The 24,502-nt window shown below is 46.2% G+C and overlaps 3 protein-coding genes across 7 annotated transcripts in view; 2 read left to right on the plus strand and 1 right to left on the minus strand.

Moving 5' to 3' along the window:
* Positions 1-13,517, plus strand: part of dmd (dystrophin) — a 105,753-nt gene extending 92,236 nt beyond the window's left edge. For 4 of the 5 annotated variants that reach the window (XM_068719285.1, XM_068719286.1, XM_068719287.1 and 1 more), the window contains 10 exons: positions 138-249; positions 935-1,071; positions 1,986-2,024; positions 3,127-3,192; positions 5,626-5,691; positions 7,025-7,183; positions 8,138-8,381; positions 9,064-9,178; positions 9,475-9,564; positions 11,108-13,517. In XM_068719285.1, the coding sequence (XP_068575386.1) occupies positions 138-249; positions 935-1,071; positions 1,986-2,024; positions 3,127-3,192; positions 5,626-5,691; positions 7,025-7,183; positions 8,138-8,381; positions 9,064-9,178; positions 9,475-9,564; positions 11,108-11,226 (1,147 nt within the window). In that variant the 3' untranslated portion in view covers positions 11,227-13,517. Of the gene's footprint in view, positions 1-137; positions 250-934; positions 1,076-1,985; positions 2,025-3,126; positions 3,193-5,625; positions 5,692-7,024; positions 7,184-8,137; positions 8,382-9,063; positions 9,179-9,474; positions 9,565-11,107 lie in introns of those variants that run through there. The other variant, XM_068719289.1, reaches the window with a different exon arrangement.
* A 57-nt stretch (positions 13,518-13,574) lies between these two features.
* Positions 13,575-16,403, minus strand: LOC137878850 (adenosine receptor A1-like). The gene is made up of 5 exons (XM_068719290.1): positions 16,267-16,403; positions 15,275-15,492; positions 15,045-15,179; positions 14,673-14,857; positions 13,575-14,537 (listed from the first exon to the last, which is right to left on the minus strand). The coding sequence occupies exons 2-5, from the start codon at positions 15,452-15,454 to the stop codon at positions 13,799-13,801; spliced, it is 1,239 nt and encodes a 412-aa protein (XP_068575391.1). The 5' UTR covers positions 15,455-15,492; positions 16,267-16,403; the 3' UTR covers positions 13,575-13,798.
* Positions 16,404-17,318: 915 nt separating this feature from the next.
* On the plus strand, positions 17,319-24,376 carry gtf3c3 (general transcription factor IIIC, polypeptide 3). The gene is made up of 19 exons (XM_068719740.1): positions 17,319-17,575; positions 17,842-17,920; positions 18,437-18,774; positions 18,914-19,037; positions 19,119-19,310; positions 19,437-19,602; positions 19,735-19,882; positions 20,044-20,215; positions 20,369-20,469; positions 20,603-20,774; positions 20,918-21,120; positions 21,243-21,344; positions 21,427-21,553; positions 21,735-21,960; positions 22,067-22,121; positions 22,218-22,353; positions 22,770-22,894; positions 23,040-23,192; positions 23,357-24,376. The coding sequence occupies exons 1-19, from the start codon at positions 17,483-17,485 to the stop codon at positions 23,477-23,479; spliced, it is 2,835 nt and encodes a 944-aa protein (XP_068575841.1). The 5' UTR covers positions 17,319-17,482; the 3' UTR covers positions 23,480-24,376.
* The last annotated feature ends 126 nt before the right edge of the window (positions 24,377-24,502 follow it).

A 24,502-nucleotide genomic window follows, 5' to 3' on the forward strand; every position in this document is an offset into this window, starting at 1 on the left:
TTCTATTCCTGCTCCTCCACTATCTCCCTCTCTTCTTTTTGCTCTCTTTTCTTTCACTCCCACGTCTCCTCTCTCCTTTTGTCTTCTTCCTTTCGCTCTCTCGACCTCCCTCCTGTGTTCTCTCTTCCTCTCCCCAGATATCGGAGTCTGAAACATTTCAACTATGACATTTGCCAAAGCTGCTTCTTCTCCGGTCGCGTCGCCAAGGGACACAAGATGCAGTACCCGATGGTCGAGTACTGCACTCCGGTATGAATATATTCATATTCCTGCTCTGCGATGTGTCAGGGAAAACAGTGAAAGATGGGAATTTTTCGACTGTTGCTGCTTTTCCCACCAGTGTACATTTTATTTCAACAAGCCTTTTTTTTTTGTTTTTGGTGAGCAGCCATCTTTGCATATTGGACTTCCTGCAGTCACGACAGCTAACAACCCTAATTAATGAATTCCCTTCCCGAGAACCTACACCACTCTCGTGTCTGTGTGCTAAATATGAGCTAGCAGACGATTAGCTTAGCAAAACATGTTGCTTAAGTTAAACAAATGATATTTACGCTGTCATTTGTCAACTTCTGGAGTTGCTCTTTTGTCTTTATATTAGCTTAGCTAGCTGGTTCCCCCCCCTGTTCCAGTGTCATGCTGGTGCTAAGCTAATCAGCTAGCTTCATATTTAGCAGACAGACACAAGTGGCATCTAGCAACTAAAGAGCCAGATGTTTGTCTCAGGAGATGGTAGAGACCAAACCGCTGCACCAGGAGGGAAATTAAAATGTTTTGGGCCATGAGTAATATCTGACATAAGCCCTCTGAGTTTTATCGCAGGCCCACAGTGTAAACGTCAAAGTGGGCATTAAATACCTTGTTGCATGTGTTGTTTTTCCACCCCACTCCCATGGAGTGAACAAAGCCACCTGTGTGCCCCGTCTCTCTCCAGACTACGTCAGGGGAGGATGTCAGGGACTTTGCCAAGGTGCTGAAGAACAAATTCAGGACTAAGCGCTACTTCGCCAAACACCCACGCATGGGCTACCTGCCCGTCCAGACCATCCTGGAGGGGGACAACATGGAAACGTGAGTCCCACACACACACACACACACACACACACACAAGGGCGAACAGGAAGAGAAACTAGGTTTTATTACAAATTGAGAGACACCTGAATTAGGCCCTCAGAAGTCTCTGATTACACACAGACATTGACTCAACCCATGCATACGCACACATTGAGATCTGTGCAGACACACATGGATGCACCGACGAGTAGTTTGCTAACAGGTTTAGCTGTCGTAGTGTTTGTGCAGTAGTGTGTTCAAAATTGCTTCCAGCTCCTCATGAGTGTGTGTGCTGCCTACACGGCAAATGTCGGATTGTTTGGATTATGTGCTTGATGCTTCTTATAGTTGAGGGATGTGAGTGAGGTGAAGTCAAATTTGTGATAAATTTATGATTTCTGTAATCATTCCCGATTTTCCTACAATTTGCTCTAATATGCCGTCACAGGATACTGATGATTAAGGAAATGCAACAATGAGCCAAATATACACTGTCGATAATAATGGAGCTATAGGCTCTTAAAGAATGATGAATGTGTCACTTATTATTTATTCAAGGCCGAGTGCTCGCTGCCGCACGGTAGATCTGAAACGCAACAGAACACAATATCGTTAAAAGTTTTACAGTTACAGTGAAGAGATTGATGACTTGAAGGCATTTAATGTAAGATTAATGTGCGACTGTGTTGTGCCCTTTATTTTGTGTTCATGTGTTTTATTATATCTAAAACGCTAATCAATAATCAATTCCTTATCAACAGCGATGCCGTAGCAGTATGTTGTGTCTGCATGTGTCACGCTATAACCCATATTTTAGCACCCTGTCAATCTGTCCCTCCATACAACAGCTCCCATCATGCCTTCCTGTGCAGTGTCCTCCCACTTCCTGTGTCATCATCTAGCGCTTTATTTTATTTTTTTTTGTCTTTCAGTCCCGTCACTCTGATCAACTTCTGGCCCGTAGACCATGCGTGAGTACCCGGCTGGCCCATGAGCACACACTCACTGCGCGGGGTGTAAAGGAACGCAGAGGACAAGACGCACGTACATACGTGTGATTAACCAAAAGTCCCACGTGTACAACTCAACGCTTATTTACGTGCGCGTTGTCCTCTGTTGTCATTTCTAGCCCCCGATCAAACACGCACTCACACACTCTCTGTACTTCTATCTTTGTGAGGACCCTTATTGACATAATATATTCCCTAACCGGCCCACAGCATTTCTGACCCTCATCCTAACCTAATTCAAATTCTTACCTGAACCTTCAACCAAGTCTTTTAACCCTCAAACGGACCTTTGGAGAAGTGAGGACCGGCCTTAATGTCCTCACGTTCCAAAAATGTCCTCTCTCTGTGGTGAACTTAATTCGGTCCTCACTACGTGGCAAGTACAAGAACTCACACACACACACTCAACTCCACCCATTTCACTCTCATCGTTGTTGTGCCTTTCAGTTTGTAGCTGTGGTGGGGTTACATCTCATAGTTTCTCACTGCTGCTTGACCCGACATCGCCCTGCAAATGGAGTACGGGGGCAGTGTGTGTCCATTTAAATGAGCGAAGTCTTCTTTGTGTAGAGAGTGTAAGTTCACTATGTCACTTTGACATGGGAAGTAGAGGACGACCCGCTTTACTGCCGTATGCATTAAATGCCTTGCTTCAGTCTGGGGCTACTATATTTTTTTTTTAGAACAAATATAAAAAATAAAAGCACTAAAACCCTGCAGGAGAAGTTCTCCTCAGAGAGTCCCAGTTAATATACTGATCCCTCCCTGTGCAGACGGGGGAGCGGGATCTCAGATCTGATGCGTCTTTTGAAGTGAAGGCAAATGTATTCCAAACCAGGGGTGCAGACTGCAAGCGGGGAAGCTTATTGACAGAGTATTTCACAGCGCCGCACGCCTTTGCTTCGTACCGTCACTCGCCTCATAGCTCTCCAGCGGATCCATGCGGCTTGTGCATGTGTGCGTCGGGTTTAATGAATCCCTCCCGGTTGGATTCGGTATTTCTTTTTATCCTGTCTGTTTCTCTCTCTCTCTCTCTCTCTCTCTCTCTCTCTCTCTGTCGCAGGCCCGGATCGTCCCCTCAGCTCTCGCATGACGACACGCACACTCGGATCGAGCACTACGCCAACCGGTAACGCACTAATCTGCATTCAGCAGCGGCTCCTTTGCAGCGTAGCCCCGCAGAGTTGCGAGCAGGACGCGGCGGTGGAGTAATGCTCCACTTTTGCATTCCCCGCCGCTATCCGCGGCCCTTTATGAGCGCCGCGGGTAATGGCTCCTCCGGAGAGCTCTCCGAGACACCAGAAACATTTTTGATTGATGCGATTTTGAATAATGAATTTAGAGAAGAGAAAAAAACGCTAAAGCACAGCACGCTTCCTGCATTGGGATGTCTGCCCCCCCCCCCAGCAGCAGTTAACTCACAGGGGATCAGATGCCCTAATTCGTGCTGATGCATTCTGGGAGCTTGCGGTCAACTTTCTCGTGTTCATTCCACTCGGTAGATCTAAAGGCTGATCATAATAGAGTTCTGTTCCAGGTGTTTTACCTCAGAAGAAGTCAAAAGCACTTTGAGTGACTCAAAGCAATTGCTCGCAACTCCATTTTAGTTCTTTGGGAATTAATAAATGCTGACATTGAAGATGTGTACCTACCTTTCAGGCACATGTCATATCTGTGTGTGCGTGCGGTTCAAATATAGGCCAATTTATGTCGTGCATCATCTATATTCCCCCGTAGATGAGTTTAGGGTACAGGACACTTAACTCCCTATCGTGTTTCTTCCTGCTCTGCATGTGTAAGTGATGTTCTGTGCAAAAGCATTTGAAGTTACGCAAAACATGAGATGAACAAATCACCACCTCAAAGCTCCACAGACACTCAGGTTAGTAGGTGCTGCAATAAATCCTCCCTTCATCAAGGTGATGCAACGATTATACAGTAACTGATCATATTTCTAAGAGTCGATGGCAAGACGACGTCAGTGATGCGTAGTTAGTCACGATTTTGTGTTCCCGGTACCTTAAACAGCTAAACGACTAATTCCAGATCAATATTCCAGATATTTATGACTTTACATGTCGGTGCTTTGACGGCACGATTGCATTTTAGCCATCTAAAGAAATCACCATCAGTTTATGTGTGTTAAGAATACGTTCACCTGTAGTTTACCTTGACAGCAGACAGCTTCCTCTGCCGTCATCTGGCTCTTCAAAGCCGCCGGACTCCTTTGACAAAAAGAAGATATTCTAAATATAGAGCACACTTAAACTGATATCTTTAGGTGGCTAAAATAGCCACCTAAACTCGAAAAGCCCAAATGTTCCAATGAAGCCTATCATCACTGCATGGGCTTTTCACAGTGAAGAAAAACAGCACATACGTAACGCTTTCTAATGCTGAATGTGCGCCAATGATTTTTCAGTCAGGTTCTAATGAAGATGACAAATAGTATACGGCTGAACAAAAATGTCGAGATATCTCTTTGCGTACAGCAGAAACTGTTCCCCTGATAAAGTGACGCATTGAGGTTTTGGTGAATAAGCGTTCGGCAGTAAGTCCAGTTTGTGCATATGTTAATGTTAAAAAAAACAAAAACATTGATATTGATGCGTTGCCACGCTGAGTCAGTCGGAGCTCATTCGCCAACAACATTTTAGGGTTCCCGCGGTTTGCCTAGCTGCTCCCAGAAACCCACCGCTGAGAGGACAAGAAGCAGTCAAATCAATCAAACCAAGAGTCGAGCAAGCAGTGGATCGATCGGCCGCTGAATCGGTCAGTCGTGCGCTGTTGGCGGTCCTCCGTGGAGTCAGCGTGAGGTCTGTGTAGGCCGAGTCTGTGATCCCTGCCAGTGTTTACTCGACACCACTCACTGTTGCCTCGGGCTAACACACACACACACACATATATAAATACACACCAGCACACGCCAACAGACACATATGCTGAGTCACACTTCCCCCCCTCTGGCCCTGTGCTCTCAGCCTGAAAGGCTTGATGTTCTACTCAGAACCGTTTCCTTCTGGTTCTTAAAGGCTTCTCTATAGGAATACGGTTCCTTTAAGGACCCTTTTTTTTTTTTTGGAAGAAAGAGTTCTTTAAGGATTGTGTGTTAAAAGATCAGCCGAAACATCCCCCAAAACTGTGATTGTGAACCATGATCATCAGTCCTTAAGCGCTTTAATTAGAGTTTTATTTTTTTACCATTTTGAATCACCTGGTTGGTTTTGGGTTGCGATAATTCGGCTCCTGCGAAAAACTCTGGGACGATGAAGCTTGAAGGAATCCTAACCGGGAGAAGCTGACTGCAAAGACACCAACTCCCATGATCCCTAGCTGCTTCACCAAACTGTGTCTCCTGTAAAAGCTCTGATAGAGAGACTATAGCGGCAGAAAGTTACATATTCAGCGTGTTAGTGTTTCCGTGTCCGACTGCACATTAGATTACCTTCTGAAGAAATCCACGTTCATATCAGTGTGACACGTTCATTCTGATCTGAGGGGGGTTTTCTCTCCAGAATCTGCAACTTTGGGACTGACTGCTCTGTTTCTTCCCCCTCCGCAGGTTAGCAGAAATGGAGAATCGTAATGGCTCTTATCTGAATGACAGTATCTCACCCAATGAGAGCATGTGAGAACCGCTTTTTGTTTGCTTGCTTTGTGTTTGCCCAACCCCTCCTCACTCACCGATCGGCTCGCTAATGTGTGTACTGGCTATGTCGTCTTTGTTCCCATTGGCTGGTTGGGATATATGTCGGGTGCTCAATATTTCAGAAACGACCTCATGATATGGTTTTTGCGTTAGCGTCGTCATATCCTCTACAAATATATGTACCTGATACACTTCCTCTCATCTAATAGATCGTATTCATATTGTCCTGAGAGAGAAAGATTTTCTCCGGGTCATTATAATTGGGATATAAAGTTAATATGCAGCTCATTAGCAAAATCCCAGCATCGCTTATGTAAAAGTACAATATTCATGTTAACATATATGATTCCCCTTCCTCAAAAACGTGCTTACTGCGAAGGAATCTGATTATTTTAAACAGGAAGTTTTGCATGGTACGGAGAGTAGTTTTAAATGTATAATAAGATATATATTTTCAACAAGCTCTAAAGAAACTTAATATAGGATAGGATTTCATCCCACGTACGCCCAAAGACGTCAAAACATTTTCATGTATTTTAGTGTGTCCGCTGCGAGGCGTTTGGACACAGTGCTGCCACTAGCCCACTGTTTTTAGCAGCTAAGCTAGCTAGCTAGCAAATTCTACCACGCTCTCGCGCCTCATTAAGGCAGTGTTGAGGCAACGAGTACTAGCCAATCACAGCGAGTGGGCGTGGTTTCATCTAAAGTGGGCTGGAAGAACGACAGACGCTTCAGGGACAATTGAAGCGGCAAGTGCAATAAGTCCACACGCAATCTAACATGCGAAGTCAAGCCTGTAATTAGAATTGCAGAGTAAAGTAAAAGTTGCTCCAGTGTAACGCATCAACATAACTTTCAAATGCAGCTCGCTTGATGAAGCAAAAACAAAAAAAAAAAAAAAACGGTCCAGAGGCTGTTTTAAACCAGAGCTCAGAGAGCTACACACTCTCACTTTCAAGTCAGCAGTCATGTTAAAGGGGATATATCCGCAGCTCTTATATTACTCAGAATGGGAGACTGGCTGAGCTGAAAGCAGTGGAAACAGCAGCATCTAAATACCTGGCCTAATTAAATCCCTCCCAAACACGGCGGGTCGCGCCACTGATCTGTTAACAGTTGGCAGAGCGCTGCTCGATAAATCGCTCCTAAATAACCGGCGTTGCAGAGTTGAGGATAAATGTGTTGCTGTGTTTCAGATTGTTCTTCTTCCTGGTCAGCAGCTCTTTCAGTCACTTGCTGATTTTTTTTTTTTCTCCATTCTCCTATGTGTGTGTGTGTGTGACTATCTGCATGTGTGTGTGCGCGTTTGCAGCGATGACGAGCACATGTTGATCCAGCACTACTGCCAGTCTCTGAACCAAGGCTCTCCTCTCAGCCAGCCCCGTAGCCCCGCCCAGATCCTCATCTCCATGGAGACGGAGGAGAAGGGCGAGCTGGAGAGGGTCCTCAATGACCTGGAACAAGAGAACAGGTCAGTGGACAGACCATCTCCCCGTTACTATTTACTCTACCCTGTATGAACCTGAACTTAACTTCAGGGCTCCCCGTTAGCTTAGCATAGACGCTGCAACAGCGTTACTTATTTCAGGAGAACTGGAGAGTGTTTTCTTCATCGAAAGAAAGTGTAAAAGAACGACACTGGAGGCTTTTCTCCGTGGAAAAAGATGCCTTCGCTCTCCTCCCGACTCACTTCGGTTCGAGTTTGATTGACAGGTGGTTCATCCAATCACCTGTGTTCTTTTTTTGTCCGTCAAAAGAGTTTCCTTCCCAGATGGTTCTGTGTCACAAACCATCTGGCGTAGTCAGGTTAATCTATAGTGGTTATTTATTTAAATAAGAAACATCTTTAATAGTTTTCCTTTTATATTATAAGAAGATTAGAGCTAATGTTTAACAGGTCGTTATTTATTTTCTAATATATATTTCATGCTGCCGTGAAAAGCATCATATATTTTTTAATAACTGTCCAACTGACGGCATGGTTAAATGTTACACTATTAACTGTAATTAACGGACAGTAAGGGGAATCCTGGGATATCCCTTTTTTGAGTTCTTTTGCAAACCTAAAACATCCCATTTTAAGTTTTAAGTTTTTGATTTTCATGTTCATGTAAAGTTGAATTTATGTGTGTTCCTAACAGGGTTTAAAGGAGTATGAAAATGTTATTTTAATAAAATAAATTCATCATTTAAATATATAAATCTGCAACCCCTATAAAAAGCCTCTTAGTAAGGGCAGCCGAGCGACCGTGTCGTCGTCTCTGCCTTGGATTTCATCAGTCCTAGAATACAAATGTCCTAAAATAGAAATCAATGAAGACTAAACAAAAGTTCACCGTCTCTCTGAAGCAGTGGGCGTTTGATATTTCACCTGTCTGTCAGAGCTTGCGGCGGTAGATTAATTCCTCTGCTCACCCCGCCGCAGGAAGCTGCAGTCCGAGTACGACCGCCTGAAGAAGGCCCACGACAGGAAGGGCCTGTCCCCGCTGCCCTCGCCCCCGGAGATGCTCCCGGCGTCGCCGCAGAGTGCGCGCGACGCCGAGCTCATCGCCGAGGCCAAGCTGCTGCGGCAGCACAAGGGGCGCCTGGAGGCCCGCATGCAGATCCTGGAGGACCACAACAAACAGCTGGAGTCCCAACTGCACCGGCTGAGACAGCTGCTGGAGCAGGTACTGGTCCGCTCACCGTGGCACCCTGCGTACATACGCTGAGTGGACAAGTTCAGATCTGCTGCGTCATTTAGTGTCAAAACGAAGCACCATGCCTCAGCTCTTTGTGTGAGCCGAAGGACATTCTCATCAATATTCCAACATTTCTGAAGACATCATCTCCCCCTATGATTACTCACCATATCTCAAATACAAAATAAGACCCGTTAAATGTCTACATAACGACAAACATTCAAAGCTTCATTCCAAAACCTCAATAGGAGCTTTGAAAGTAAAGAAATGACAAGTCTGCTCCAGGTCCCTCACCAGATTTACGCCAAAACTGCTTCTGCTGTTCAACATGCCCTTGAGCAAGGCGGTGCACCCTCAAAGTTGGTGTGAAGTTCCGACCGGTGAGCTTGGTGCTCGGACTGAAGCAGCTTTCATCCGCGCTGTCTAGCTGCCAGTAACAGCTGACACGGAGGATCGGGCCAACTCCTTAGTCCAACACACACACACACACACACACACACACACACACACACACACACACACACACACACACACACACACACACTTCACTCCTTTTTTGACTCCTCTAATTAAGCTGTGCTTGGGCTGCCAATTTGCTGTGTATCTAATGTGTGTGTGTGTGTGTGTGTGTGTGTGTGTGTGTGTGTGTGTGTGTGTGTGTGTGTGTCAGACGGATTCCAAGGTGAACGGCACAGCACTGTCCTCTCCTTCCACCTCCTCTCAACGCTCCGACTCCTCCCTCCCACTGCTACGTGTGGCTGCCAGCCAAACTACTGATACAATGGGTAAGAACACACACACACACACACACACACACACACACACACACACACACACACAGACTGATATCCTTTAATTTGCATCCACCGTTTTAAAAACATGGAGGATATAAATAGAGATGTGTGATTTCACAGCTTGTAGATATCACACTGATGGACGATGTTCTACATTGGACCAAAATGTTTCTGTTGATGAGTGTCCTCACAAAGATAGAAGTGCAGGGATGTGAGTGTATGAATGTCTGAAAGATTTCTGAAACTTTCTGAAAGATGTAAAAACATCACCTCCTTCCTGTTTTCAGGCGACGACGAGCTGTCCAGCCCCTCCCAAGATGCATCTGGGTTGGAGGAAGTGATGGAACAGCTCAATAATTCTTTTCCTCATAGCCAGGGTACACAATGTCCACCTCTTGTTCTTTAAAGTCATATTTAGTTGGAATTATCAAATTGAAATTATTAAAATGTTTCTGTAAGGATAAAAAAAGTGAAGCTTTACTTAAGGCATCGAACATGAACATCACATTATATCCACGTCCTCAAATATCATCAGTAACGATGCAGATATGGACAGAGTGAGAATTATGTCAATGAATGTTGCCCTGCTGCATGCTGGGAGGTTTCCCTATATGTCTACCTCCGGATGAACTCACTGTTGTTGGCTCCAATAAGAACTTTTAATATTAGCGAAAAACAGGCCTGTTTGTGATGTACCTACCGGGAAAAAATGAACAGCCGACTACTTAGAGAGTCTTAAGTAAAGCGTGTCTGGCCGCTCACTCACTGTGTCTTTCATTCTCTATTACCAACACCAGGCTGATTTGTTTCTCTCTCTCTCTATTTCCTCCTTTCTCTTCTTCCTTTTTCCTCTTTGTCTCCATGAGCCAGCAGGGAGAAGGGGACACCCATGACAGGTTAGTGGCTCAACTTGTCCCCCACCCTCCCCCTTTTCTCATCTCATTTCCCCACCTACTTCAACTGCACACAAGCACCATGTTCGTACCACTTTTGGTCGTGATAGAAATCTCACAATTGGCTAATTAAATGGGATTGGCTGCTGGCTGCTGGTAGAATTGTGCACAAAACACACAACAGAGTGGAAACACCGTGGTGCGGGGGTGCAGTGACCTCCCTCCCTTTCCCTGTGTTTAACTTCCTTTTCTGCTGTTTACTACTCTGACACTTTCTTTGTGCTCTCATTTGGCCACTAGGGGTGCCATCGTAGCCCCATAACCACACTTTTCACCTCATTATTTTTTGATTTGCTTTACATTTAATGCTTCTGGAAATGATTGCCCTGTAAAATGATATTCTGTAAATCAAAATAGCAGATTCAGGAAACCATTTTAACAAATATAGCATGATTTTTTCTTTATTTGGGCATCCATTGAATCCGTTTATTTTGGGTTCATACGGCTGCAGTAAAGCAGCCGGCGTGTGGCGTGCTGGAAGCAGTAGTGTCGTCATCGTCTACAGCTGCTGTAGTACACAGACCTATGCAGCTCTCAATCTGACTGTGTGTGAGTGTTTCATGTAAGCATTTCCTCTCCCTCCCCCCCCTCTCTCTCTCTCTCTCCCTCTTCCTCTCGCCCCTCCCTCTCTCTTCTCTCCCTTCCTCCCTCTCTCTCTCTCCCTCTCGCCCCTCCCTCTCTCTTCTCTCCCTTCCTCCCTCCCTCTCTCTCCCCCCTCTCTCTCTTCTCTCTCTCGCCCCCTCTCTCTCTTCTCTCTCTCCCTCCCCCCCTCTCTCTCCCTCTATCTCTCTCTCTCTCCCTCTATCTCTCTCCCCAATCTCTCTCTTCTTTCTCTCCTTCTCTCTCTTCTCTCTCTCCCTCTCCCCCCTCTCTCTCTTCTCTCTTTACCTCCCCCCTCTCTCTTTCTCTCTCTCCCTCTCTCTCTCCCTCTATCTCTCTCTCTCTCTCCCGCCCCCCCTCTCTCCAGGTCCCAGTATTGGCCGTTTGTTCCACATGGCCGATGATCTGGGCCGTGCCATGGAGTCGCTGGTCAGCGTGATGACAGACGAGCAGAGCGCCGAACAGCACGAGGCCCTGCCCTTCTGACCCCCCCCCCCCCCCCCTCCTCCCAACCTTCATCCCCTCGTCCTCCCTCCCCCCCCCCCCCCTCCCTAACGCATGCTTTTCTAGTCATATCAACTGGATCGGAAACACAGTTTACAAAGAGAATATATAACGTCTATTTTTGTGAAGGATTGCGGTTCCAGCAATGGCGCGAAAAACAAACCCAACAAAAGAAAAACATGTAGATTTCAGTAGTTTCTTAAAACGTCCTGAAGTTGTTTTATTAATAACAGAGGCTGGTTTTTAAACTTCTATGCAATGTATAAAACAAGTATGGGATGGATTGGGGGGGGGGGGGGGGCAATGAGAGATGAGATACAAATAGGTGTGTTCATCTTGGTCGGATATTTGCCATCTCTTTGTAATTGCGGAAACAGCTGAAGCATTTCAAACATTTGTATCAAAAAAAAAAAGAAAAAGAATGATTGTAACCAAGAGGGTGCTTTCTAAGAGGAACATGTCTTTCTATAACAGCGTACACTACTGTCAAGGTAATGCAGGCATCCTGGATCTTTACAGTACGTTGTCTGTGAAACTGTGTGTGTGTGCGTGTGTGTGTGCGCGTGCGTGTGTGTGTGTGTGTTTGTGTGTGTGCGCGTGCGTGTGTGTGTGTGTGTGTGTTTGTGTGGTCGTGCCTAATTTCCACATTACACTACAGCTTTTTTTTTTTTTTTTTTTTGGGGGCTTTGGTTTTGGCTGACAAACCTGAAGTTGTTTTTGAATTATTCATTTCTCTCCACTCATCCGTCCATCTGTCCATCCGTCAGTCTGTCCGTCATCCCCGTGAGTCACATCTCCACGGCAACACTTTTTTAAAACCTGTATTTGTTTTCAACACAGTGTGCCGCGTGCACAAACAGAGGCTGTAACGGGTCAAACCTAACGCACGTCGGAAATAATTTGACGTCATTTGGACACCACTCGCCAATAATAACTACATCTTTTTTTTTTTTCTTCCTTTAACACCAGAAGTAGGATTTCCTGCGTCGTCCCTTATTGACTTTATTGTCCCCAGAACAGGTAAAGCTTTAAAAACACTGGATCCTACATTTCCCATGATGCAACTTTGTAGCGTCTTCCAATAGACCCTCTCCCTGGTCTGTTTGATCTCTTCAGTCAGCATCACTGATGGGTGTTTTGCTGCACCTGTAACCACACTGACTACGTTCATGCACCGAATATTCCGCTTTTTGCCCTTATTCCAAAAAAAAAAGACAATATTCCTACTAAGCTGTTTACATGGCTAATGAAAATGAATAGTCCACTAATATTCCTGTGAATAATAGACATCTTCCACATGTCTCAATCGGGAAATACTCATTCAGAATAATGAGTGATTCAGAATACCCAAACATCAAACATGTTGAGCCATATCACGTTCAGAATAATAGTGGAATATGAGCATGTAAACGTAGTCAGTTATGTGTGAACGAGTACATCTTAAGGTCTTTTCAGGGCCTGTTGAGTACACACAGTACACTGTGTATGAGTTGTCAGAAGTACTGTAAGAGGAGCTAAGAAGAATGTGATTTTCATTGAATCGGAGCACCGCAGCGTTACATGGGTTTTGAGGGAATTCTTCCGTTGGAGTTCTGAGGGAGAACTCTTGTCGGGAGGCCCGGTAACGTGAGCTCTACCTCGTCTGAAACTGTCAGAAGTCCGGTTCCGGAGGCAACTTCCTCCGCCGAGCTCAACCCCCCCGCGCTCTCTCTCCGGTTGTTCAGTCTCACCTTCTGGTTGATTCACGGAGCCAACCGATCCCAACGTTTGGATGCATCCGCCGCATCGCTCGCCTCCGTCAGAGATTCACGACTCGAGGATTAAAAGCTAGCGTCCGACACAATTCGTCAGAATCCGAGTGCACTACTGTCATACCCGGGTCATACTAGATACCCGTGTTCTGTGTGGGGGTGTTTTGTTTTGTGCCGTGTGAGGTGTTACCATATTAGCATGTGTGACTAAATAAACTCCAATCTTTATTTCATGTATAACCGCTCAGAGGAGTCCACTGTGGCGTTATCCACCCGTTTGTTTTACAGCATCATATTCTCGCAGCATTTATCCTTTTCTTTTGAATCCAGACACTGAACTTCATTGGTTTCTTTTGTTTCTTCATTTCTAATGTTTCATTCTCACACTTTTTTCTTTTCTTTTTTTTCAAATAACACGTCAATACTTCACAACATATCAGATTCCACCAAATATATGCCTTACTACTGTATTATAAAATGCTTTACTGTATATCAATAAAGCACGCAGTTATGTTGATTTGACTTGCCTCTTTGATTGGTTTATTTTTCACAATAAAAGCACAAAAAAAGAAACGGTATCCTCCAGTTTTACAGAAAACCTGCAGCATGCTTCAGGGCTTGAGGAAAATATTTGAATAGTTTATCAGCCTAAACCTAAGTGGCGCTAAGGGGCACCAAATGCGTTGCTAAGGGGCACCAAATGCGTTGCTAAGGGGCACCAAATGCGTTGCTAAGGGGCACCCAATGCGTAACCAAGTGACACCAAAGGGTCCTGACCCTTGTGACGGGTTGACCCTGACCCTCTACTGGCATTTCGGCCTCCTGCTCCACACTCCTCTCCACATTCCTATCAAAGTGTGCCGGAAGGACCTCATCCTGTACGCGTAGAGGATCGGGTTGAGGGCCGAGTTGGCGTGGGAAAGCAAAATGGCCGCTAGTGTGAGTGACATGGGCACGTCGCACTGTGGGCAGAACAGCAGAACGCAGTTGATGAGGTGGATGGGCGTCCAGCATACCGTGAAGAGAAACAGGACCAGGAAGAGGGAGGTGGCCTTACGCGTCTCCTGACGGGTGCGAAGGTTGGATTTGGCCTCGTTGGACTCTCTGGGAGGGGGGTCGGCGGGAGCGGAGCCGGAGCTGGTAGACCCAGCTAAGGCGATCCTGAACCCTGTCTTTGTGAAGACGGCGGTAGTCTCGGTTTCAATGAGAGACCCAATGCTGGACCCTTCCCCAGGCCTCACTTCACCCTCACATGTCCCCGCCTCGTCTCTGGCCTGTCTGCCTGTTGTATCTGCTCCCCCTCCCGTGGTTCCCCCAGCAAAAGAACTTCCAATGTCATCAGTCTCGGTGGTCCCGGCGCTCCCGGTGCTCCCGCCGCCCGCGGTCCCCCTGGCCACAGCGATGCGTCGGAGCTGGCGGCGGACGGTGAGGAAGATGTGGCCGTAGATGACGAACATGGCCACCAGCGGCACCATGAGGCAGCAGAAGAAGTTGAAGTACACCATGTAGTTCATGTCCACCACGCAAGTGAAGATACAGTAGCTGGAATAACAGGGACCAAAGGAAAGAGTTCATGGTGACAGTACGTGCATATATATATATATATATATATATATATATATATATATATATATATATATATCTCTCTCTCTCTCTTCATCCATCTCATTCTCTTACTCAGAGTTTGCCGGTTGTCTCTTCCAGTCCATGAGCGGCACAGTGCCGGAGATGGCGCCCAGGCCCCAGGTGACCAGCAGGGCCAGCTGGGCGTTCCTGGGGCTCATGACCCGCTGGTACTGGAAGGGCAGAAGGATGGCCATGTAGCGCTCCGCTGCTACCGCTACCAGACTCAGGATGGAGCTCTGGAAGAGAAAGGAGACCGTACACTACAGAGTCTGAGGCATGCTGGGTAAATATATTAGCTCCTTGACGTAAACACCAAATAAAAGAAACCGTCAAAGGTTTGATCACATTATGGGGTGGTGCTCTTGCTCTGCAGGAATCCAACCTGCAATCAATCCCCAAAGCCACCAGGTTAGGTGCTCCTACCTGCGTGAGCACCATCAGGACGCTGAGCAGCACCAGGCACAGGGGCAGGTCGTGGTGAGGCCGACCCAGGTCCGTCAGCACCGCGCAGGGAATGGCCACCAAGCCCACCAGGATATCCGCCACTGCCAATGATACCTTCACAGAGTAAAACACACTTTTGGTCCTTTAGATATCTGCTCGTAACGACATGGTAAGACTTTTCAGACGGGTGTCGAATCAGGTTTCCTCACCAGGAAGTAGTTGGTGACAGTGCGGAGTTTTTTGTTGCGGCTGACGGCCAGACAGACCAGGGAGTTGCCGATGATGGCCAGCGCTGCGATGACGAGCTCGGTGGCGATGTAAAGGCCCTTCATGCGGGGCTGGTATCCGTACGGCATCTCTGCCGTACAGCTGCCGGGAGTCACGTTCATGACGGGAGGGAGACAGAGACGCCGCGGTCACGGACAACCTGGAGATAAGGGAAAAAAAATAAAAGATTGGGGGAGGGGGTAGAAACACAATTAAAAGAAATTGGAAAAATAAGCGTTTTAAGAAAAGCTAATGCAAGAAGAGTATAAATCTTTCACTTCATTCATGTATTATTTGTTTCCACAGTGATTACACAGACTGAGGAGAAGAAGAAAACATGAAGGGAGAGAGGAACACTGGTTGTTATGAAGCTCAGTGTGTGGCCTTTGTGCTGACCCACTGACCAGTGAAATGTGTTCCTGGAAAGGGACAAAAACAATGACACACACACACACACACACTTCACAGACCCAGAGTGTTCAATATTTACACACGCTGATAGGGATTCAAACCTGCTGCTTGGATTGTAAATGAACGGCAACAGTTTCGTATCAGCCATAACTTATTAGAGACTTTACACGAATGATTGCTGTGTTTATGTTATTATCGTTTGGTTTCAATCCTCCCCCTGACTTGGAAGATTTGCAACACTCTTTCCCCCTAATTCTCAGCTCTACCCTGATTTCAAGCTTAAAAAAACAACAATAATTTAGCCCAAATTGCACATTACAGAGCGTTCTCGCTGCTTTCTAAATGAACAATATTTGACATCTTTCGTCTTTGGAATCTTGATCGTACAAAACATGACATTAAGGCATCACCTTGTAACCTGTGTTGGGAATTTTTCCCTATTCCAAAAAATTGTAAATTGCAGCCCAAATGTGTATTATGGGTGGATTAAGTACTTCAGGTTTGGATTATGCGGTGTACTCACCTGCGCTACAGACTTCAGGTGCAGTCATCACAAAGCTTGAACGGTCCAGACCTTCCGGGACACCAACACAACGTGAGCCTGATGGAGGAGAAGCATCAGAAGCTGGGAAAGAAGCAGGAGGAGCATGTGAAACCACACCCTCCTCCACTCTTCCCTCCATCCCTCTCTCTCTCTCTCTCTCTCTCTCTCTCTCTCTCTCTCTCTCTCTCTCTCTCTCTCTCTCTCTATATATATATATATATAGATATAGATAGATATATAAAAAGATAACGCAGAATACGTCAATCACGAGCTGTTGACTGAACAGCGGGAGTTGCCACACCGCTCTGGATCTGGAGTCTCTGTGAGATGGAAAAGCAGATATGTGTTGACGTAAATCTCCAGCCGGTTCAGAACAGAACAAACACGTCGTATGAAATGCTCAATTATGTTCGCTCGAGATGTTGTGCAAAGAATACGTGGTGTGCAGCTTAAATAAGTGCACTGCATGATATCTACAATAATCTACAATAAAAGTACACAATGCAGGAAGACGCACCCTGTAAGTATTACACAACTATGTACTGTGTTTTTAGATTATCATCGCTGATGTCTAAGTATAGTTGTATTGATGTAGTTAGCCTACTATACTGCTGGACAGTACACTCAAACAAAGTACAAGTACCTCAAATCTGTAGAGTACTTGAGTAAATGTACTTAGTTACACTCTCAAACTGACTTTATCTTTATTTCCATTATGTAATAACATTTGGTTCGAAATATTTCAATACAATTTATGGCCAGATGAAGGCCGGTGGTCGTTCCCACTTTTCACCGCTGGGTGACGCCAAAAACACTTCATGTGACGTCCTAACGGTAATAGAGGAACTAGTTAAGTTTAGCCTCCTGAATATTATTAAATGTCACTAACAGTTTGGTGAGTGGCTAGTTATTGATAATACAGATGCGCTAAATAATCAAATGCATGTAGAATACTACTGGTATGTGAGTTCCGTGACGCCAACCCGGAAGTATTTGCGTGTCACGTGACTGCAGTTCAACATGCCGGCGGTTTGTTTTCAGCGTTACGCGGATGTGTTCCGTTGTTAACAGTTGATATGTTGCTGCAGCTGTAGTGGGATATGGTGCATTTTGTCTGAAAAACACGCACATTTCGTGCCCGCCAGTCAGAGTCAGTCACAGACGTAGAACGGAGAGACGTTAACGGAGAAAAGCGATGTCCGGTTTCAGCGCGGAGCTCATAGACTACCTGGAGGGGAGGATAACTTTTGAGGAGTTTGACCAGCGGAGGGATGAGCGCAAAGCCAAGGTGAAGCACAACTTATGAATATAATAACTGATATCTGAGCGAGTTAGCTACACCGGCTAAACCCCACAGCCCAGAAGCAGAGCTAAGTTAGCATGGCAGCATCAGCTTTTACACCTGACGTTGGTTCAACGTGAGCTACATTCGTTTAATAGACTCTACAGCGACAGTGTCGTCACGCTACAGTTGTGTTCAGAACGAAACGTCTGCAGTGTCGTTCCGGTAACGTTAACATGAAGTCTGACGGTGTACGTTCTCTCCTCTCTCAGGAGTCTGAGGTGTCGGCTGAAGGTGTGGAGGAGGATGCTGCTCAGCCCTCTACATCTGCACACGTCCCGGAGAACATCGGTAAAGCGTCTTCTTCTACTTCTTCTTCTGTCAGTTTACTGGCGGACTGAAAAACAACGTTTACAGTGTATACCGCCACCTACTGGACCGGAAGTGTGTAACATCATGACTTTATGACAGTTATCGTTTAAACACAATAATAATGTTATTTATAAATAAATACAAATAAATACTAAATAATACAAACAAAAAAACTTCATATCAAGTTATATTCTGGATATTAAACCTGTTCCATTAAAAAATAAAAATAAAGCCTCTTTAACCTGAACTTGTTTGTCCCCCATCTCTAACAGCCCCTGAATATTATTGTTAATATCTAATATTATAACTAATATAGCCTGAGAGGTAAAACCCGGGGTAAACTGCTCCCAAAAATAATCAAAGGTGACTTCTCTCATCTGGTTTTTGGCAGCTGGAATGTAAGAAGACAAGGTTTAGAGAATTGATGCAAAATAAAATATTATTATTTATTAGTGTTGATGACATCACTTGATAATCCTCTTCCCCTCCTGTCAGAGGAGGGAGTCAGCCCGGGGGTCCAGCAGGCCTTTGCCTCCATGCTGGGAGACAAGCCAGAGCCACCGTCTTCAGACGAGCAGCAGGAGGAGGGAGAGGACGACTTTAGCTACGTGGACGATGAAGAGGATGAGGACTACAAGGCGGAGGAAGAGCAAAAAGTGAGGCTGGAGATGGAGGAGACGGAGAAGAGGCGGAAGCGGCGGGGGAAAGGAGGAAGAGGACGGAGGAGCAGGAAACAGAGAGAGCTGGAGGAAGAGGAGGAGGAGGATCCGACGGTGGGGGACGTGTTTGCGCTGGAGATGGAGCTGAACCGAGAAAACATGAAGATGATGAGGGTGAGGAGGAGGGGAAGAGTGTGTTGGTGTGTTTCCCAGCTTTTAATGTGTGTTAGTTTGTGACTGTGTGTGTGTGTGTGTGTGTGTGTGTGTGTGTGTGTGTGTGTGTGTGTGTGTGTGTGTGTGTGTGTGTGTCCAGGAGCGGCGGCAACGCAGCAAGCTGCCCCGAGCTCTGAGAGGCTTGATGGGAGAAGCCAACATCCGCTACGCTAGAGGAGAGAAAGAGGACGCCATCTTGATGTGCATGGAGATCATAAGACAGGGTATGAAACAAACTTCTTGGAGTTATTAGTTTTCTATATTTATCAATGATCTAAATGGATCGTCCTCCCCTTCTCTTCCAGCTCCTTTGGCCTATGAGCCTTTCTCCACATTGGCCATGATCTACGAGGACGATGAAGACATGGACAAGGCGCTGCAGTTCGGTCTGATCGCCGCCCACCTGAACCCTTCAGACTGTGAGGAGTGGATCCGACTGGCAGAAATGTCTCTGGAGCAGGACAACATCCGACAGGCCATTGTGTGCTACTCAAAAGGTCAGCCTGACGCTCAAAAGTCCAAGATCCGTAGATATGATGGATCCATTGTTATGCAAACCGTTGTTTTCTGTGTGATCTGTGTGAAAACAGTTCTTTGCATTTCTCCCGTTCCCTCCACCGCAGCCATCAAGTACGACCCCACTAACGTGCGCTACGTGTGGGAGCGCTCCAGCCTCCACATGCGCCTGGGCGAGCACAAGCAGTGCATGGACGGCTACCGCAGGATCCTAACACTGCTGCCCATGGAGGACGGAGAGCACTTCATGCAGCTCTCCAAAGACATGGCCAAGTACAGCACACACTAGCCAGACCAGGTCCACGAATGCTGTGCATCCACATATGCTGGGCCTAACACGGTGTGTGTGTGTGTGTGTGTGTGTGTGTGTGTGTGTGTGTGTGTGTGTGTGTGTCCCCTGTTCAGGAGTTACTATGAGAGTAACGACTTGCCCTCAGCTCTGGGTGTGATAGAGGAGGCTCTGGAGCGACACCCCGGCCTGGTCAGCGATGACTTCATCAACATGGCAGCTGAGCTCTACATCGCCAACCGCCAGTACAGCAAGGCACTGCAGGTAGACCTCTCTCTCTGTGTGTGTGTGTGTGTGTGTGTGAACAAATAGTTCACGGATTAAAAACACTATTTGCACGTCTAGGGGTTCTACGAAGAAGGCCAATTTGTTTTTAGATGTGTTTTGTGTTAATGAGTGCATGTACTTTGCGTGTGTTTTCCCAGGTCTTGGTCCAGTTTGCCGGTGTAGTTTTGGTGAAGGACGAATCCAAATCGGGGTGTGAGGAACCAAGAGAAGAAGAGAGCGTGGCAGAGGAGACGACCGAGGAACAAGAGAAGAAGAGCGAGGAAGACACAGAGTTGAAGACTGAAGAGGAAATGGCTGTTAAAGAGAACTGTGAGTCACTCTTTGCCAAAACGTAAATCTTTATGCAGATATTTCCCTTTTCGTTGACCTTACAGTACAAAGCTGCTGTGCTTATAGCGAGGCATGGTAGTCAAAAATCTAAATGTGAACATTTTTAGAACCATATTGTCTTTACCTCTCCAGGTGACGTTAAAGATGTCCAAGTACCAGACAGTGTCCCAGTGGACCTGAGGGCCAAGCTCACGGTCTGCCTCATACACCTGCATGTCGACACACCCCTGGAGGTAAACGGAACTCAAAAGATTTAATTAGGAACACACTTGTATCATTTCGAAAATCTAATTCAGGCTTAAAATAATGATTCCCAGCAGTGAGTTGAAACTGAAAATGGATATTAAACATCTGTGTCACTCGCAGGGGCTGGTGTCGTCGCTGATGGAGCAGAGTCCAGAGGAGATCGGTGACTTGTACCTGGATGTAGGTGAAGCCTACCTGGAGGAGGGCAAGTACATGACTGCTCTGCCGCTGCTGTCTGCCCTCGTCATATCCGAGAAGTACAACCTGGCCGTCGTCTGGCTCCGACACGCAGGTGGGACCAACGGAAAGCAAGACTTTAAGTCATAGTCAGATCCTACGTGACGTAAATATGATGCACACAAAGAGGTGTGACACTGCCGGCTAGCGTTTCAAAAGGGAACTGCAGGCCAAAATCAACATTTTTGTCCCACGCAGAGTGTCTGAAGGCGCTGGGCCACATGGAGGCGGCGGCACAGAGCTACACTAAAGTGGTGGACATGGCCCCGCAGCACCTGGAGGCTCGCCTCTCCCTGGCCACCCTGCAGCAGCAGCTGGGCCGGCCCGAGTGCGCCCTCAAGGCCCTGGAGTCCATGTACGACAGCGAGACGCTGGCGCAGGACTCGTCAGCGGCGCAGAAGGTGAAGTGTGTGATTTGGACAAGAGGGACAATATCGTTTTTTCCTGTGTGTGTGTGTGTGTGTGTGTGTGTGTGTGTGTGTGTGTGTGTACACTCACATCTCTCTGTGTGCTGTGGTTGTAGGAGTTAAAGCTGCTGCTGCATCGTTCCACCCTGCTGAAGACTCAGGGACAGACACAGGACTACCTGGACGCTATGATCACTATGATCTCCATGCTGCTCAAGGTAACGCACTCGTGCACGGAGGGTGTGTATACGGACACTAAGGCTTTAGTTAAAGCGCCATTCATCTGCCTTGGTGTCTTAGGTGGCCATGCAGCGAGCGAAGGTGTGTGTGCGTTCTGTAAACGTGTCATCTGTAAATCACCTGAGACTTGCGAAGGCCATCCTGCCCGAGATCGCTGACCACGAAGCTGCCTATCTGGACAACACTGGTAAGGATATACTGTGTGTGTGTGTGTGTGTGTGTGTGTGTGTGTCTTCCAGTCAAACGTAAGTTATATATATATATCACGACACTTGGCTTCACTCGGCAGAACCCGGAGGATGCCGCCTGGTGTCATTACGGTTCATACCGACTCTATGCTGATGGCACAATCTCACCCCTGTGTCCAGGTAAAACCAACGTTCTGTCCAAAGAGGACTGGTGGCAGCTGCTGGTGAGCTGCGTGCTGACACTGTGCGAGGTGCGGCGCTACGAGGAGGCCGAGCTGCTGGTGGAGTCCGCCATGGAGTTCTACTCCTTCTACGACAACAAGCCCCGGAGGAAGGAGATGGAGTGCTTCGGCCTGTCCGCCACCATCCTCGACCACAACTACTACAAGGCCTACAACTACATACGGTCAGCTCCATGAGGCAGAGCATCGGGTGTTCACTGTTTTGTGACGGTTGTTTAAAAGTACAGTATGAATTGTCCTCTCTGTTTTTTCCCCCCCTCTTCTCAACAGATTGATGCTGATGGAAAATGTGGATCGGCCTCAGCTTTGGAATATTTTCAACCAGGTCCGGCTATGTGCTAAAATCCATCTTTTCCTGTGCGTGTGTCTGTTCTCGTGGATGTAAAAAGGAATGTCTGAGATGTTTTTGTGCTCCTCTCAGCTGACCATAACCTCCCAGCACCAGCGTCACCATCGCTTCTGTCTGCGTCTGCTGCTAAAGTATCCCGACAACCACGCTTTGGGTGTCCTGTGCGGACACAACGCCATGGTGTCGGGGAGCTTCAAGCACGCTCTGGGTACCACACACACACACACACACACACACACACGCATTGCACACTGCATTTCTGCAGACTTCGCCCAAGGGAATTACCCACAATTCATAGCAATGTGACGTTACACACGGGGTAACCAGTGGAAGCATGGCGACGTAGAAAAAGGTAAACAAAGAGGACGACGCATGTGTGTGTTCACATTAAATTTACTCAAACGTTACGGTTTAAAGGTGGAACATAAAAACACATGGAATCAGAGGAATGCAAGCAGAGATTGTACTACACAGATTTATCCATCCCACATTTCTGTTGTCAGCAAATGTGGATTATCTCGTCCCGTTAGCTTCTGCCTCACTTTGACCAGTTAGCTTGACGTTAGGAAGCATTTGTCGATCCCTTTCATCGGTACTCGTCTGACACATTTACTCTGTCTTTAGGTCAGTATGTTCAGGCCTTCCAGACTCACCCTGAAATCCCACTCCACAGCCTGTGTGTGGGTCTCACCTTTTTCCACATGGCCTCTCAAAAGTATGTCGCCAAACGACATACACTCGTGCTGCAGGTACTTTTTTTTTTGTGTGTCTTGTGTGTCAAATTTCTTCAAACTCCTTCTTTTAGCTTCACAGTTACATCCCCTACTCTGTTCCTCCTGTGTGTGTGTGTGTGTGTGTGTGTGTGTGTGTGTGTGTGTGTGTGTGTGTTTTTAGGGTTTTTCCTTTCTGTGGCGGTACGTGGACCTCCGTGGAGTGTGTCAGGAGAGCATGTACAACCTGGGCAGGGCGCTGCACCAGATTGGCCTCACACACTTGGCCATACATTACTACCAGACGGCACTTACACTGCCCGCTCAGAAGCTGGAGGTGCGTATGCATACATCACTTTAGGACACGGACGGATGGACCTACATCCACAACTCTTTTTTTTTTTTTTTTTCTTTTTTTTCCCCCGCCAGACGATTCTCCCGTAGGTTTATAAGAGCTTTCATCTTGTTGTCTGTCTCCTCTTCCTCCTCTCCTACGTTCAGGGTATCCCCGATGATCACCTGGATCTGAGGAGGGAGATCGCCTTCAACCTCTCTCTCATCTACCAGGCCAGCGGGAACATGGCGATGGCCCACCAGCTGATCAACACACACTGCGTTGTTTGAAAAAAAACGCCTCATGGCCTCTGCCAGTTTCTTTTTAACGTTTTGAGACTCCATGCAAGTACTGCTTTGTAAATGTACGGAGGACTAAAAAACGCTATATTCATGAATATACAAATATATATTTATAATTAACAAATAAAAGAATCCTAAATGAATACAAAAATAATTAGTGAATCAATACATTTATGTTGATAACAAATGAGCAAATGCATTTTTATTTATTTCTACATCTGTTATATATGTTTTGTATTTCTATAATTGTTTTTGTTGGTACTAATTTAGCACAATGGGTCAAAGGGTCCTTTTAGCTGACGAGCTGACTGCTACACCTGTCCCTTATTGTTAGCTAGCCGCTTTAGCTACAGCATGCTCTGTCCTGCAGACCAATCGAGCCATACAGTGAGTATCAATAGGTTTATTATATCACACAGGTCTAACTTATATGTATTCATGTAATTATAGATATATGTATTAATTCCAACTTAAATTACACCATTAGTTCATTTTATTGATATTAATTCATTTAGTTATTTTTGTATTGATTGATTTATGAACAAGTCATTTTTTATCCTCCGTACGAAACAGCCGTCTGGTTCACATGTCTGTCTCGTCATAACACCGACAGGTATGCTTTCACTTCACGTGTGTTGAACGTGTGAGGCTGAGGGATTTAATACGTTGTCATGGTGTTTGTATTTGGACGATCTACTGGCAGACTGTAGACATCAACGTTATTTTTCTCGGTGTCGGTGGATGTCAGGTTTTCTCATGTAGGATTCAATTTAGATTGTATTATATGTACATGTATGCACAGCCCTAATGTTGAACCACTAATGCTGGTCTAACCTATTTTGTGAAGACAACACTATTTTTGTTAAATAAACATTTTCAGCCTGAGAGTCTGTTGATGGAGATATATTTGTTAAATCACCAAAAGAAATGAGCATGACGTTGCTTTTCATGCACTCTCTTGTGATTGTTTCTTTTTTTTGTTTTTTAACAGAAATGTGGTAAAAAAGATGG

This window comes from Cebidichthys violaceus, unplaced genomic scaffold (assembly GCF_023349555.1).
Source record: "Cebidichthys violaceus isolate CVI_PGR_0920_01 unplaced genomic scaffold, fCebVio1.0.p SCAF_24, whole genome shotgun sequence".
Taxonomy (NCBI): domain Eukaryota; kingdom Metazoa; phylum Chordata; class Actinopteri; order Perciformes; family Stichaeidae; genus Cebidichthys; species Cebidichthys violaceus.